General features: G+C 56.4%; 1 protein-coding gene across 11 annotated transcripts in view; it reads right to left on the bottom strand.

Moving 5' to 3' along the window:
* Positions 1–16,111, bottom strand: part of ANO1 (anoctamin 1) — a 208,386-nt gene that overhangs the window by 95,007 nt on the left and 97,268 nt on the right. For all 11 annotated transcript variants that reach the window (XM_074401809.1, XM_074401810.1, XM_039471000.2 and 8 more), the window contains exons 2-3: positions 15,558–15,730; positions 3,781–4,113 (exon numbers count right to left, since the gene is read on the bottom strand). In XM_074401809.1, coding sequence (XP_074257910.1) covers positions 3,781–4,113; positions 15,558–15,730 — 506 coding nt within the window. The remainder of the gene's footprint in view (positions 1–3,780; positions 4,114–15,557; positions 15,731–16,111) is intronic.

Below are 16,111 nucleotides of genomic sequence, written 5' to 3'. Positions count from 1 at the left end.
GCATTTTGACAACCCCGGGGGTTCCTGTGTGCCTCCTCGACCCTGCAGCGAGGCAGACCAGGACAAGGCTGGAGCCTGTCCCTCTCTCTCTCAGACCATCCGGCCTGCCCTGGCCATGACCCTGCCCCATGCTGCTACCTTCCAGCTCCAGCCTGCGCTGTCCAAGGCAGCCCACTCCGGGATTACCTGCCCCGTGCAGCTTCTCAGCTACTGGAATGGGCTGAAAGGCGCCCCCTACAAAGACATGACCAAGTCCTAAATCCTGGAGCCTATCAATGTGAATCGCACTTGGAAGCAGGGGTTTTGCAGATGTAACGGAGTTCAGATAAAGGCGTAGGGGTGGGCCCTAACTAGAATGGCTGGTGTCCTTACAAGAAGGGGACACACAGAGACACACAACAGAGAGGGCCGAGTGACCACAGAGGCTGACATTAGAGTGATGCAGCCACTAGCCAGGAAGATCTGGAGACCCAGGAGCTGGGAGAGGCAGGAGGGGTCCTCCCCTGGAGGCCGCAGAGGGAGCATGGCCCTGCTGGCACCTTGATTGTGAACTTGCTATGACAGCATCCGTTTGTGTGATTTTAAGCCCCTAGCCTGTGGCCCTTTGCTATGGCGGGTGCAGGGCATGACATAGCTGTTACCAGGTCTCCAAGAACTGGCCCCATTGTGCACTCAGCCAGGCCCGTCTTCCAGGTCGCCTTGAGATGTCTCGACACAATGAACCTCCCAACTCGGTGAGGACGCACACACGGGGGCTGGGGGCTGCTCACAGCTGTGTGGGGCTCACAGCGCACTTTGTCCAGGAGCGACACAGAGCGTCACTCCCACGGGCACCCCAGGAACAAAGGCCAGGTCACACCTGCACAGCCGGCGACCTCCGAGAGGCTGCCTGTCCTGGCCGCAGCAGAAAGTCCTGGAGGTGGCTGGCACCCCGCAGGGGACCCTCTTGCTCATCTGTCCCCTGGTCTCTCCCTCCAAGTCCGCTTCTGCCTCCACCTCCACATCCAGCCTTCAGAGCAGGATTCTCAACTGGGGGCGGTTTTGCCTCCATGAACACTGGCAATGTGTGGGGACATTCCTGGTTTGTTTTCACAACTCGGGGTGGGGGGTGGGGGATGCTGTTAAATATCACCTGCTTCAAAGCAACCAGTCCTCATTCTGGGGGAGGGTTTCTAGAGTGTGTGAACGTCTGATAGACTGAAGATCTTTCTCCCCAGGAAAGCTCACATAAGCCCTGAATTTTGCTTCCAGTTGGGTAAGATTGTGCAACTGGGCTCTCTTCGAGGCAGTCTTGTTTCCAAAATTGCAAACCCTTTGCTCCTTGTAATCTGAGCACACCTCCGGGAAAGGTTCGTTCCCAAGAGTGCCTCTTACCCGTGAAATGAACACGGCCGCAGCTCTGTCTGCTAACCAGGCTGGCAGGGGCCGGCACACACCTCACACGCTGCAGGAGCCCAAGCAACCTTTTAATAGATCTGGCTCTGCCCGTCTCCGGGAGAGCAGAGAAAGCAAGAGGCCGCCCAAACCATGGCTCCTTCCAACAGCCCTGGGGGCTGGTGCAGCGCAGATGAGAGCTCTGGGGTTTCCAGGAAGTCCTCATAAAGCAGTTTATGGTTTGAGAGTCTCCAGCAGGGATGTGGGAACATCTCAACTTCAGCCTTTGAAAACCTGAACAAACACGTCTACCCCACAATCAAATGTTGGGGTCATTTCACTGGTAAAAAGTAGATCATTTCGGTGACAGCAACCCATGTCCTTATGTTTAGTTTTTTATTTCAAAGTCATGATAAAGAAGATGAAATGTTTAAAAAAGATATTTATGAGATCGTATTTAACAAGAAAGGGTCTTTTCTCGCCCTAACTGCTGCTGTAATACACGGTACAATATCAGCCAAGAACCTGCCGCAGGCCCGACTCGGAATTAAGCACTTTGCAAAGGTTACTTATGATCACTCAGTGATGCAAATACTCTTGCTATCTCCATTTTACAAATGGGGAAACTGAGGCCCAGCCTTTCCACCAGGATGAAGTGGGAAGTCTGGGATCTGGCCTAAGTCAGTCAGAATGCCCAGACTCCAGAAGGTTCTGTGGAGCATAAGACCTCAGAGTTGTAGTCAGGAAGGAAGGGTGGGGCTGGAGCGTCAGCCCCTTGGGGAACAGACGAGATGCTACGACCACGGAGCTCAAAATCCAGCTCCCTCAGCGTCACCTCCCGGAGAGCGGCCTCGGCCCCCGAAGCTTCCCTGGTCTCTCGTGTCCCTTCCTTCAGTTGTCACTTGACATGCTGAAACAAACCCTGGATAGTAGCTTTATTGTTCTGAAAGCCACAGGACTGGCGGGAGAGACCCCGTGATAACCTAGCAGGAATCGACCTCTGGCCTCTCTAAGACAAAGTCGGGCAGGACACGGTTCCCTTGCAAGTCCCTGTTCCCCAGCTGCTGCCCCCAAAGCCAGGGAGAAAGTCTCTGAATCCTTGTTGGGATCAAATTTTTGCTTCCTGAACATCAACATTTGGAAGGCCCCTGCCCCAGCCTTGAAAGTCCAAAGACACCCATCTGGGTGGCAGAACTCACAATCTCCTGCCGGGAGAAGGTGAAAGGAGACCCAGACAGATGTCCCCGGTTAAACAAGACCTCTTGACTCACTAGCTCAGGGTCCAGGGAGGCCCCACGGATCAGGTTGGATCGTTTCCAGGGAAAGTGATAATCTACTTGTCGCAAAACAGAGGTTTCCTAATTAAGCTGCTTTTTGAGCTAAATGCACCAAAGGCATTCTTATCACTGGACCAAAAGCATTTGTGACGTAAGGACAGGGCGGTGCCTGTGGATCAAATATCAAACCAAAGCCACCTTTTATTTTCGGCATTCGCAGGTGACGCCGTGGCGTCCTAAGTTAACTTGCCGACGACTTTTCCTGCTTTCCATGTGTTTTAGAGACTCTGCTGATTCTCGGTTAATCTGCACAGTGATGGCTCTGCAGGCTGGGGCCCTTGCCCCGATATTCATGGGAGGAAGGGCTCCCGTGCACACAGAGGTTAAGATGTCAGCCGTGGAGCACACAGCAGCCCCAGAGCTGCTGCAGGAAGCACGCTGTGCCAGGGCCACTAAAGTCATTGTCTCTGCACACAGCTGCACCCTCGGCCTCACAGCAGCCAGGCGCACGAGGTGGGCTGACCTTTTGTTCTCTCTCGAAATCTTTCTCCTAGGAAGATTCACAGGCTTTGCTACGGCGCGGGCTCCAGAACCCTGTGTTACAGAGCCACAGACTTCCAAGCACCAGGGACGCCCGGCGTTCAGCCGGACCCATACCTCGTTCTACAGACGGGAAACTGAGGCCCAGAGAGGGGCCGATGCCATCCAGGAAGACTCCCAGGAGAGCTTCGTCCTCCCTCCCCCGATCGGGCAAATCTTCCCAGGAAAGGAGCGGACCAGAAGCAGGAAATGCTGTGACCCTGAGGTCGTGGCTGTGAAGGCCAGCCCCTCTCCCAGAGCAGCTGTGGCCGGAGGAGCGGTTTGGGGCGTCCCCAGCGCTGTTCAAAAGCAATTTCTACCCCACCTGAACCAGAGCGGGGTTCACTCCTGAAGGAGGTATTCACTGCTCAACAGTCACCAGGGTGCCAAGCCACACAACCTTCCCCCAGAAGACCTCCTGGTCTTCTTTAAGAACAGCTTCAAGCTGAAATAAGATACCAGCCTCACCCCTTCTCAATATGAAAGCAGCCCCCCCCGCTGCCCCCCACGCAGCCCACCCACACAGGCCGGCGCGCAGTGAGATACTTACGTCCTCGTCCCGCTCCAGCTCCAGGCCGGCATCCAGGAGGTTGCCCTCGTACTCCTCCCTGCGGAAACGCTTGTCGTCCTCGTGGTAGTCCACGGGGGGCTCGGCCGAGCCTGCGTCCAGCGGTGCCCCCTTGCCCGGCAGGGGGTGGTCCTGCTTGAGGCTGCGAGCCCCAAAGGGGGTGTCGCCGTGCTGCGCCCTCCTGGCCAGGGTCCGGCTGCCCGAGGACCTCTTGTGATGGTAAACCAGAATGTAGTCCACCTTGCGCCGGCCGTCCCGGAAGTACAGGCCATACCTGCACGTGGCGTCGGGGTCCACAGACAGGGAGTTCAGCAGCTGCGGGCGGAAGAAGAGAGACGCCATTGAGCATCGGGTGCCCCTGACGGGCCTTCGGAGGGCTCCGGCTCCCTGCCCGGCCTCACTCCTCACTCACTCACTCAGTCAATCACTCACTCACTCAGTCACTCACTCAGTCACTCACTCACTCAGTCACTCAGTCACTCATTCATTCACTCAGTCACTCACTCAGTCACTCAGTCACTCACTCACTCAGTCACTCACTTAGTCACTCAGTCACTCAGTCACTCACTGACTCAGTCTTACTCATGCATTGAGTCACTCACTCACTCACTGAGTCACTCATTCACTCAGTCACTCATTCACTCAGTCACTCAGTCACTCACTCACTCAGTCACTCACTCAGTCACTCATTCGCTCACTCAGTCAGTCACTCACTCCTCACTCACTCACTCACTCAGTCACTCACTCAGTCACTCCCTCAGTCACTCAGTCACTCCCTCAGTCACTCAGTCACTCACTCAGCCACTCACTCACTCACTCACTCACTCATTCACTCAGTCACTCACTCAGCCACTCACTCACTCACTCACTCAGTCACTCACTCAGTCAGTCACTCATTCAGTTACTCAGTCACTCACTCAGTCACTCACTCACTCACTCACTCAGTCACTCAGTTATTCACTCACTCACTTACTCAGTCACTCAGTCACTCAGTCAGTCACTCCATCACTCACTCACTCACCCACTCACTCACTCCATCACTCACTCACTCACTCAGTCACTCACTCACCCACTCACTCATTCCCTCACTCAGTCACTCACTCAGTCACTCACTCAGTCAGTCACTCACTCAGTCACTCACTCAGTTACTCAGTTACTCACTCCTCACTCAGTCACTCACTCATTCACTCAGTCACTCAGTCACTCAGTTACTCAGTCACTCAGTCACTCCTCACTCACTCTTCACTCACTCACTCAGTCACTCTCACTCAGTCACTCATTCACTCAGTCACTCACTCACTCAGTCACTCAGTAACTCACTCAGTCACTCACTCACTCAGTCACTCACTCACCCACTCACTCATTCCCTCACTCATTCAGTCAGTTACTCACTCACTCAGTCACTCACTCCTCACTCAGTCACTCACTCAGTCACTCACTCACTCACTCAGTCACTCACTCCTCACTCAGTCACTCACTCACTCACTCAGTCACTCACTCCTCACTCAGTCACTCAGTCACTCAGTCACTCACTCCTCACCCAGTCACTCACTCACTCACTCAGTCACTCAGTCACTCACTCCTCACCCAGTCACTCACTCACTCACTCAGTCACTCAGTCACTCACTCCTCACCCAGTCACTCACTCACTCACTCAGTCACTCACTCAGTCACTCACTCACTCCTCACTCACTCACTCCTCACTTACTCAGTCACTCACTCAGTCACTCAGTCACTCACTCACTCATTCACTCACTCCTCACTCATTCAGTAACTCACTCATTCACTCACTCAGTCACTCAGTTACTCAGTCGCTCACTCAGTCACTCCTCACTCGCTCACTCACTCTTCACTCACTCACTCACTCAGTCACTCTCACTCAGTCACTCATTCACTCACTCACTCACTGAGTCACTCACTCTTCACTCACTCACTACTCAGTCACTCACTCACTCACTCAGTTACTCAGTAACTCACTCAGTTACTCAGTCACTCACTCAGTCACTCACTCAGTCAGTTACTCACTCAGTCACTCAGTCACTCACTCAGTCACTTGCCCACTCACTCCTAACTCCCTCATTCACTCACTCACTCACTCACTCGTTCAACAAACAGTCCCTGAGCCTCCTCCACAGGCCAGGCGCCGTCCTAGGGCTGAGATACACCTGGGACCACAGCAGCAGACGCTACCTTCAGGGAGCTGAGCTTCGAGAAGGTGGTATTCACTGCTAATCATTCTCCAGGGTGCAAAGCCACACACTGGTCCCCCAGAGACCTCCTGGTCTACGGAACCAGAACAGGCTGGGTGTCAGGAACCTCCCTGGCTGCTGGCAAAAAGCTATGGTAGGCCGGGAGAGGTGGCTCATGCCTGTCATCACAGCCCTTTGGGAGGCTGAGTTGGGCGGATCACAAGGTAAGGAGTTCGAGACTAGCCTGGCCTATATGGTGAAATCCACACGTCTACTAAAAAGACAAAAATTAGCTGGGAGTGGTGGCGGGCACCTGTAACCCCAGCCACTTGGGAGGCTGAGGCAGGAGAATCGCTTGAACCAAGAGGCAGAGGTTGCAGTGAGCTGAGGTCATGCCACTGCACTGCAGCCTGGGTGATAGAGTGAGACTCTCTCAAAAAAAAAAAAAAAAAAAAAAAAAAAGCTATAGTAGGGGGTGGTTAATGGGTACAAAAATAATGAGAAGAAATAAGACCTGATAAGACCTAGTATTTGCTAGTGCAAATTAATTGTGCATGGGCAAATAACTAAACGAGAGAAACTGGATTCTTTGTAACACCCAGGATAAATGCTTGAGGTGAGAGATACCCTATTTTCCATGATGTGATTATTACGTATTGCATACCTGTACCAAGATATCTCATGTACCCCGCAAATACATACACTCACTATGTATCCACCAAAATTAAAAATTAACAAGCAAACAAAAAATCCCCCAACAACATCAAAAGCTATGGCAAAAGCTACCAAGTGAACAAGGGTTCCCCGCGCGCATGGGTAGGGGCTGAGGCAGAGCTGAGCTCGGGTTTTGTGAGTGCAAACCTCAATCTCTGATGCCAGCGTCAGGGGCAGTGCCACATCAAGGTGGCCACAGGGCCACTAACTAGTTGTGTGTCCAGAGGTGAGGCTTTCATGTCTTAGTCTGGGCTCTCCCCCAACAGAGCCTGAGTAGAGCCAGGGCTGCTAGTGTTTTACTGGGGAGGTGATTTCAAGGTGCCAGAGGAGGGAGAAGGGGAGGGAGGCTGGCAGAGGTGGGGTGAGGAGCAGCCACTGCTACACGCAGCTGGGTGGGCTCCATCCTGCTGGGGACCTTTGGAGTGACCGTGAAGGGCACACCCCAGAGCCAGTACCCAGAGGGTGAGGAAGCTGGGCAACCATGTACCCGCTCCGGCCCCTTCTTGGCTGGAGGTCACTCCTGGGGTGTCCATTCTCCTGCAGTAGCACCTTCCCCACATGTGGCCTTCAGCAGTGCCTGCATGGGCGGGTGCCTTTGGGTGCAGAGGACAGCAAGCCACTGGTATGGATGGGCACTGCTAGGGGGTGCCCTGGGGTGACCGAGGGGGCGGAATTAGGGCTCCTACAGGGCCTGCCTGCCACAGCTTCCTTATATGTGGGGGCCACAGGAGATAGCAATGTGGAGGGGTCGGTTTAAAACCCAGATATTCCCACAGTGGCAGTGTGGTGCAGCCATTGCAAAAGCCGAGCCTGCGCTCCTGGGACTCCCGAGGGATGTCGCTGGTTGTCAAGACGGACAGGCCAATCAGAACGGTCCACAGAGCTGTGCCGCATCCCTGGAGCTGGCTGCCTGGTTTCCACCCCAGGTTCCTGGGTCTACCTGCGGATGCTCCCTACAGCGCTGCCAGTCCCTGAGGGGCATCGTCTGAGGAGAGGGCCTCCCTGATGGAGCGCAGGGACGGCGTGCTGCGCCACGCAGGGCCCGAGCCCCCGTAGCCTTTTGGACAGCTGCACTCACGCCTTGCTGGCCTGGACGGTCTCCCCACGTGGTCACCCGGATCCCCTGGGCGGCTTCCGGCTGCACCATGCCTCTAGGTGGCTGAGCACTGGTCAGGAAAAGGAGCAGGCAGAATCCCTCATTCAAGGGGGCGGGCCGTATACAACCCCAAAGTGCATCAGGGTGTAACCCCTCGCCAAACCATCAGCACTGCGGTGGGGGACAGGGGAGAGGAGGCCTCAAGTGGAGCTGTCCGCTTTAGTTGCAGGGTAAGGAGAGAGGAGGCTCTGGGCCGGGGCTGCTGGCCGGGCCCTGCCCCACCTTTCACAGGTGTTAATGGCAAGGGTCTAGACTCCTCCGCCCCTGGTTAGGGGACAGGTGGGGCCACGCCCCTGGCCCCTTGGCCTCTCTGGCTCTAGGATGCCTCTCCTGGAAACAGCATTGCTCATGGGAGGGCCCGGTCAGCATCGGGTGCCAGCAGGAGGCTGGGACTAAGAACTGACTTCTCTTTACAGTAACACAGGGCCCTCCTGCTCTGGTGGCTTTCAGGAGGACCTGGAGGCAGCGTGAATGCCCCGCCCAGATTGCCCTCTGTGACCAAGTCTGAGGGTTCTTAGGGGCCAGGACCACGCCCATGTGGGCGGGTGGCTTGGGAGGGCTCAGGGGGCAGGGTGGGGGAGGGCTGGCTTTTGAGGGCAGTGGGTTCCTGTGCCCAGCCCCATGTGGGAGGGGGTTCATGGAAGACCCCAGTGTCGCGTGTCTGCAGCCAGCATGGGGGTGGGGGGCCTGCACGCCTCCTGCGAGAGAAGCACGAAAGAGCTGTTCTTCTCAGTGTGCCGAGGAGGAAACTGAGGCCCGGCGGGGCAGGAGAGCCCCGGGTTACAGAGCAGGAGGGAGGCTGAGCTCAGCCTCAAGTACCGTCTGCACACCCAGGATGCGGGTCCCCTTAGGAGCAGTGACTCAGGGTGACGCTGTTTCTTGGCCTGGGTATGTCATCTCGCTGCGTCCCCAGAAGCTGACCCTCTGAGGGGAGCACTATAGTTAGGTCTCTTTGACCTGGAGGAAACTGAGGCTCCCGTGGGTGAGCTGCCCAACTCAGGGGCCCCGAGTACCAGACTCCTGCTGGCTGATGCCCGTGCAGGGCTCTGCCTCTGGTGCTGAGGGGCACAGGGAGAGTGCAGCCAGCTAGCAGGCCTCTTCTGTCCCAGCCTGGGGCAGTGGCGAAGCAGGACAGGTACACACAGCAGGTAAGCACAGGCTGGTGGGGAGGTGTGGGTGACACCAGGCCACAGGTATGTTTGGGACAGCGTGGGGCAGCAGGTGAGGCTGGCCCAGGACAGGGCAGTGGCTTCGTGGCAGGCCCCGTAGTCAGCCAGACCCGGCTCTGTGCTCAGGCTTGGCCCCTCTCCAGCTGCAAGGCCTGGGGGAGGTTCTGGAGCCTCTGAGCCCCAGGGTGGGTTTCTGCTAAATGGGGAGTGGCTGGGAGGCTTCACCGAGGGGATGGTGGTCTCTGCGAAGCTCAGCACCACGCTGGCCAGAACAATCTGGGATGGACGCTCCATGTAATTGTGGGGCCAGGCGCCTGGGGACCATCCCCTTCACCCCGACTGCCACCCAATGGCAGACTCGTATTCCCCTCAACATCTCAGGGAGGTCAGACGAAGGCAGGGCCGCAGGGAGCTGGCGACCAAAGGTGCTTTTCTTTTTCCATGGCTGAGCATGCAAAGGAGCCAGACCAGAAGCTGCTCTGGGAAGAACGAGTGAGGCACAGGGAATGAGCCGGCGCCCAGCAGGTGAACGAGGGTCTCCAGGGGTCGGAGGCACACCCGCCAGAGTCCCAGGCATGCCCAAGGGCTTGGGCTCTTCCTCCTCACCTCCTCCCCAGCCTCCTCTCCCCCTCCTCTAGGCCTTCCCCAGCCCCTCCTCCTTGCCTTTGATACACTCTGTCCTTCTCAGCCCTTTGTAATTTGACCTGGTTTTCAGGGCACAGGGCAAATCCCGCATCCTCTGGGACCTGAAGGTGGCCAGCCCCTCTGGCTTCTGCAGGTCTCTGTGCTGGGACTGCCTCTGAGCCGTCTACCCACAAGCTTTTAACTTGCAAATCAGCCCCAACGCTGGACGGCAGGACCCCAGAGGCCTGGCCAGGGACTGTCTAGAGATGCGTTAGAACACAGCTCCAACCTGACCTCCACGCACAGGGACTCAGAACCCGGTGGGGGCCCCATAAACGCCCCTGGTTGGCAGTGGTAATGGTGACAGCAAACAAATCCTTAGAGAAAGGGAGGAAATTCATAGGGAGCCCTTCAAGCCAGAGAGCAGGGAAATTACACTAAGGAGTGGCCAAAAATTCTCCATCAAGGTGAAACAGGAAAGGTTGCCAGGTTCAGTACGAACCCCCACCATCTGTCCAATGGGGTCTCATGAGGGGATGCAGCCACCCTCAGGGGCCTGGCAGAATTCGGGAGAACAGGAGCGTCACCCAACTTCCCGGCACGGTGAGGGAGAGACAGCATGGCGGCCTGATCAGGAGTGGGCATCCTCCCACCTGCATTCAAAGACCAGCTCTGCCACTCACCAGCTGTGTCACCCCAGGCACACAGCGTCGGGTTTTTGTCTCTCCGTATCCCTAAGACCTCCCTCATGTAATCTGACCTCCCTCACGGGGTTGCTGGAAGGACAAAACCTGTTAACGTACGTTGTAAAGCATCTGCAGCAGGGCCTAGCATCGAGGGAAACTTCGACAGAAGTTTGCTCTAATGTGGAATTGAGACACAAGCACAAATAAAGAACCAGGGGAGGACAGGGGAAAAACAATCTTGTGGCCACAGTGGACCACCAGCCAGACTTTAAAAAGTTACAGAAGGAGCTGGATGTGATGCTGGGACCAGCAGGAGGCAGCACCAAACACAGGTGTGGGAGTCCCAGGGCCTGACTCTGTCACTGACTTGTGTGACCTTGGGTAAGCTGCTTTGTCTGTTTAGGTCTTAGTTTTGTAAAGTGTGGGCTCTCTCCCATCTAAAGGGCTGGGAGGGCCCCAGGGTCTGGAGAGCAATCCTGAGCTGGGCTTAGAGAGAGCTGGGAGGTGAACGCACAGCAAGGACCAGTGCGGTTGCCATGGTGGTGTGTGACTCTGTGGTGGCGTGTGACTCTGTGGTGCTCTTCCACGGAGCAGTGGTGAGGGGGGCCTTTCTTGTGTAGAATGGGACACAAAGGCAAACATGTAATTGCAGCGGGAGGGACGTGGGCGGGACTTCACATGGAGCCTCCCAACCTGAAGGCCTGGGAAAGCTTCAGAACGTTTATGTTTCTGTATTCTTTTTTTTTTTTTTTTTTTGAGGCGGAGTTTCGCTCGTTACCCAGGCTGGAGTGCAATGGCGCGATCTCGGCTCACCGCAACCTCCGCCTCCCGGGTTCAGGCAATTCTCCTGCTTCAGCCTCCTGAGTAGCTGGGATTACAGGCACGCGCCACCATGCCCAGCTAATGTTTTGTATTTTTAGTAGAGACGGGGTTTCACCATGTTGACCAGGATGGTCTTGATCTCTTGACCTCGTGATCCACCCGCCTCGGCCTCCCAAAGTGCGTTTCTGTATTCTTAAGAAAGAGGCAAGCAACACCTTGGTGCACCTTTGCTGAGGGCAAGTGGGTTCTTTCTCATCTTTTCTTTTCGGACGAAGTCTCGCTCAGTTGCCCAGGAAAGCAGTGGTGTGATCTTGGCTTACTGCAACCTTTACCTTCTGGGTTCAAGCAATTCTTGTGCCTCAGCGTCCCGAGTAGCTGGGATTACCGGCATGCACCACCATGCCTGGTTAATCTTTGTAATTTTAGTAGAGATGGGGTTTCACCGAGTTGGCCAGGCTGGTCTTGAACTTCTGACCTCAGGTGCTCCCGCTGCCTTGGCCTCCCAAGGTGCAGGGATTAGAGGTGTGAGCCATGTGCCCAGCCCTCTTATTCATCTTTTTGATGGCTGGCACTGAATATATGGTTGCTGAATGAATGAATGAATGAATGAATGTGGGCATGTGTGAATGAACAGCAGAGGCTGGGTCTCGTGTACTGTGACTGGCTGTGATCATCAGAGCCAAGGATACAGAAGCTGAGACCCAGCCAGGCCAGCAACTTAAGCACCACAACTCCCCAACTCAGAGCCTCAATTTCCTCATCTGTGAGATGCCCACAAAGCCACCTGGACTTAGGTCACAGGATTCTTGCAGGGACGAAATGTGCCAGGCGCGGTGGCTCCCACCTGTAATCCCAGCACTTTGGGAGGCCGAGTCGGGCAGATCATGAGGTCAGGAGACTGAGACCATCCTGGCCAACATAGTGAAACCCCATCTTTACTAAAAAACAAAAATTAACCGGGCGTGGTGGCACGAGCCTGTAATCCCAGCTAGTCAGGAGGCTGAGGCGGGGGAGTTGCTTGAACCTGGAAGGCGGAGATTGCAGTGAGCCAGCTGGTGACAGAACAAGACTCCATCTCAAAAACAAAAAAAAAAACAACAAAAAAAAAAAACAAAAAAAGCACAACAGTGATGGACACGATCTGAAGGTATTTGGAGGACTCCCTTCTGCATAACTGGGGGAGTACTCCTGGAAGGCACCCCCCAAGGAAGATAGGAAAATGGTGGAAAAGAAATACTTCCCCGAGGCCACATGGGAAAATGTGAAGGACAAAGGTTCCCTTCGCAGCAGGAGTATCCTGGAAGCCCTGTCCCGGGCACCAGGAACGGTGAGAGGGCAGCCTATATCTGGTCCATACCTGCCTCTATGAACTCCTTCCTCAAACTCCAAGGAAAGGACAGAAGGGGGGCGGGACTCCTACAGCCACACTTTTAACTCGGTACTGGGACTCCAGGCATTGGGTTATTCAGCTCTTCTCTGGAGCTGCTGCTCCCGGAACTGAATTCATCTCCATATGAAATGTCTTGATCACTCAAGGGAATCTACAAAATTCACTTTCTCTGAAAATGGGCTCAATGCAATCAGTGACCGGTAAAATTTCTTTTGGTTTTGAGACTCTTCCAGTTAATAGTTAAGAAGGGAACATCAGTTTTAAACGTCACTTGCCTTCTAAAACATTTTTAAAATCGGATCACTACGTATCAGTGTGTGACCATGGGGCGTGCTGCGTAATCTAGAAGCAGATCACCTCCAACAGCAGCTATGCCAGGAAATACTGGGCAGACGCCGGCAAATCAGGAACCTCGGGAGTGTCTGGGCTTGTTCGGGGCACACAGATCCCAGGCCACTGACAACCACCAGGTTCCAGGAAGAAAGTAGAAACACTCAAATATCAACACAAAGAAACAGAAGTGAATTGCATTCAACCTGGTCTCTGGATTTCAAATCATTTCTTCTTATATCTCACTGCACAGAAACAATGAAGTGATTTCCACCCTGGAACCTGGGAATGAGGAGAGGCAAAAGCCACAGGCTGGGAACCCCAGCCTGAATTGGATGAACTTATTCTGTGGTTGACTTATGCATGCATCAGTTGCATGCCTGAGAACGGGGTAGGGACTTTTGAAATGCGGCCCATGCCCTCTGGCCCTCGTGTGTACAGAGCCGCCTTCGCTGAGTGACTCAGGGTAATGACTGATCAACTTCTGTGGGCTTGAGTTGTGCCGGGGATGCCCTGGGAGGCTCTCCCTGCCATGCTGCCTGCCCTGAACCGTCAGGCCCCCGCTCCAGGGCTGCAGTCTCCAGCCTGTCTGGCCATCCACCAGCAGATGCTACTCCCAGGCTCTGCCCACTGCAGCGAGCCTCTGATTCAGCCTTCCAAGCTCACAAAACCAAGTATGGGCCATGGAAGTGCTGTGTGCAGCCTAAGAGTTGATGGTCTCATCTGGGCCCAGCGGCCTCTTTGCAGACTTTGCGTCCTTCACCTGGGTCTGCAGGAGGCAGATGGTTTCTGGGTCTGGATGAGCGACAGGTCCTGGAACAAAAACTCCAGAAACCAGGGGCTCTTCACTAAAGGGTCCATTTCTTATTGAACGCCAGTAAGTCCTGTCCCGGTCACCCCCAAAGCATCCATTTCTCCACCGCCCTGGCCACACTACCTTCCCCCAGCTCCTGGCTGTCCCACCTTTGCAGCTTTGAATATGCAATGTCTTTGAAAGACTCAATCCCATCCGTCACGGGTAGACTTAGCGCCTTCTACAGAATATTGATTCTTCAGGCAGGCTTTCTGCAGCTCCCTGGTCTGTGGCCTGGGCCGTTCCTAACTGTCCTCCCCGCTGGTGGGTGACTTGGAGCTGGTCACCTGCCCCTCTGGGCCTCAGTTTCCTTACCTGTAATAATAGCACCTACCTCACATGTGTGAGAGTTGAATGAGGTAAGTCACAGCAGGGACCCAGCACTATGGAGTTGTCCCTGTCACTGCCCTTAGGAATGGGTAACGTTCACATGGATAACGGGTAATGTTCCATCACCATTTGTTAAGTAAGCTCCAGATGGGTGGAGCCTTCCCTGTGGCATTCTCTGAGGGTACCCAGGGGCCAGCATACATAGCCTGGCACGTGGCTTTGATCAAATGGCAATCCCTGAACTCCTACGGCCAGTCCTGAGTCATAGGTAGACCCCTCTCCAGAGACACCTCTGCCCAGTGCTCCTGGCAGCTCTGTGCAATCTCAATTCCTGAAAAGACCCCCCCCAGACCACCCCCCTCCACTATGACCCGAGGGGTGCAAGGCCTGACTGACCAAGGCCAGAGTCCCTGCTGTCACTGGAATAGAGACCCAAAGCCGGAGCTTTGTCCTTGCTTCATCCCGGCCTCTCTGTGTGCCCCAGGGACTAGGGGGACAGACCAGGGCCGTCCCCATCCTGCTGGGAGCAGCGGTGCTGGGCAGGACGCCCAGGGAGGGGCCTTGATGGGGCTGCAGGGGAAGGAGGGACGGAGGAAGGAGATTCTGTCCTTAAGTCCCACAAAGCGCTGTTGAGAGCTCCCCTCACCCCAAGAGGAGCAAGCCAGTCCCAGCCCTGTCCTACCCTCTTCTGGAAAACTTTGTCCTTCAAGCCAAACCCTTCCTGGGAGAATTCTGCCCTCCTCCCTAAAATGTAGGGATCCCTAGACTTCTGGGTCTGGCCCTAGGGAGGGTGGTGGGGATATTGAGGACCTCAGGATGGGGTCCCCAACTTACATGACTGGCTTCCTACCAGTGCCCCGACCTGAACCAGGCCTGGGCGCCCAGGGGAGACAGAGACGAGGGTAGAAAGCAATCTCCAATGATTGGCATGCCAGTGCCAGGGTACCAGGCCCCGCGCCCTGGGCACAATGTGCGTTTCTGGCAAGCGGGGACCCTGGGTTCTGGCCCGGAAGGTGGTGAAGCAGTGGGGCCTGGCAGCTACCATCATGCCAAGAGTGGCGACCCACTTGGCCTTCACCCAAGACCCCCACCATCATCACTGCCCCAACGGGCACTCCTGGCAGAGAGCCAGGAAGGGAAAGTCCCATCCAGGGCTCCAGCCGTAAGCTCTTGGTTGGGCTCTGAGCTCCAGCCCCGGGCGAGACGTGTTTGGGGACTCTGAGCTCCGGAGCCAGGCCATGCCTGGGGGCCCGGCGCTGCGTTGGGCCGAGTGGGCACCTCGCTCCAAACGCGCAGAGCGCAGGCTGGGCGCACGCACTTGACCGGGGCCGGCGCGCCCTTCCCCGGACGCACGTGCGCGGGTGGGCGCCGCGAATCCGGCGCAGAGGGTGCGGCCCGCGCCCCGGGGTCCCGGGAGGCCCCGCCGCCCGCTTCCCGCCCTCGCCGTGGCGCAGGTGCGCGGCCCTCCCGCCCTGGTCGCGGCCGCCCGCACTCACCGTGCCCTCGGACGGCAGGTAGCCGATGTCCTCGATGGCGCAGATGTTGATGATGTGGACGCTGCGGTCCTCGGCCGGGAGCGTCGAGTACTTCTCGTTGACCCTCATCGTGGCCGCCTGTGCGCGGGGACCGCCGGGCGGCGCGCCCTCCCCAGCCACGGCCCCGGCGGCCTCTGCGGGCGGAGACGGCAGCGTTCGCGGCGCGCTCGCAGGGGGCCGGGCCTCCCCGCGCCCAGGCCCGCCGGGGACGTGGCCGCCTCCCGCTCCGCCCGCCGCCCTCGCCCGCCCGCCCGGCCCGCGCGCTCCGTGCGGGGTGCGCCCGAGCCTCCGGAGCCGATCGCGCCGCCGCCCCGCTGCGGGCCCCGCGTCAGGTCGGGAACTTGGACGCCCGCCGGCCGGCCTTTGCCTTCAAGATATAAGCGCTCTCCGCCCGCCTATGGCAGGGGCGGCGGCCGCGCGGGTCAGATTTTCCGTAGAAATTTAAACACAGGAAGAAAAAGGATTCCATTCCTGCGGGCCCCTCCGAGTTTTATTTTTATCCGGGGAAAGTGCCC

Source organism: Saimiri boliviensis, chromosome 6, assembly GCF_048565385.1.
Source record: "Saimiri boliviensis isolate mSaiBol1 chromosome 6, mSaiBol1.pri, whole genome shotgun sequence".
NCBI classification, from domain to species: domain Eukaryota; kingdom Metazoa; phylum Chordata; class Mammalia; order Primates; family Cebidae; genus Saimiri; species Saimiri boliviensis.
The sequence above is the reverse complement of the archived record's forward strand: the minus strand, read 5'-3'. Positions and strand labels throughout refer to the sequence as shown.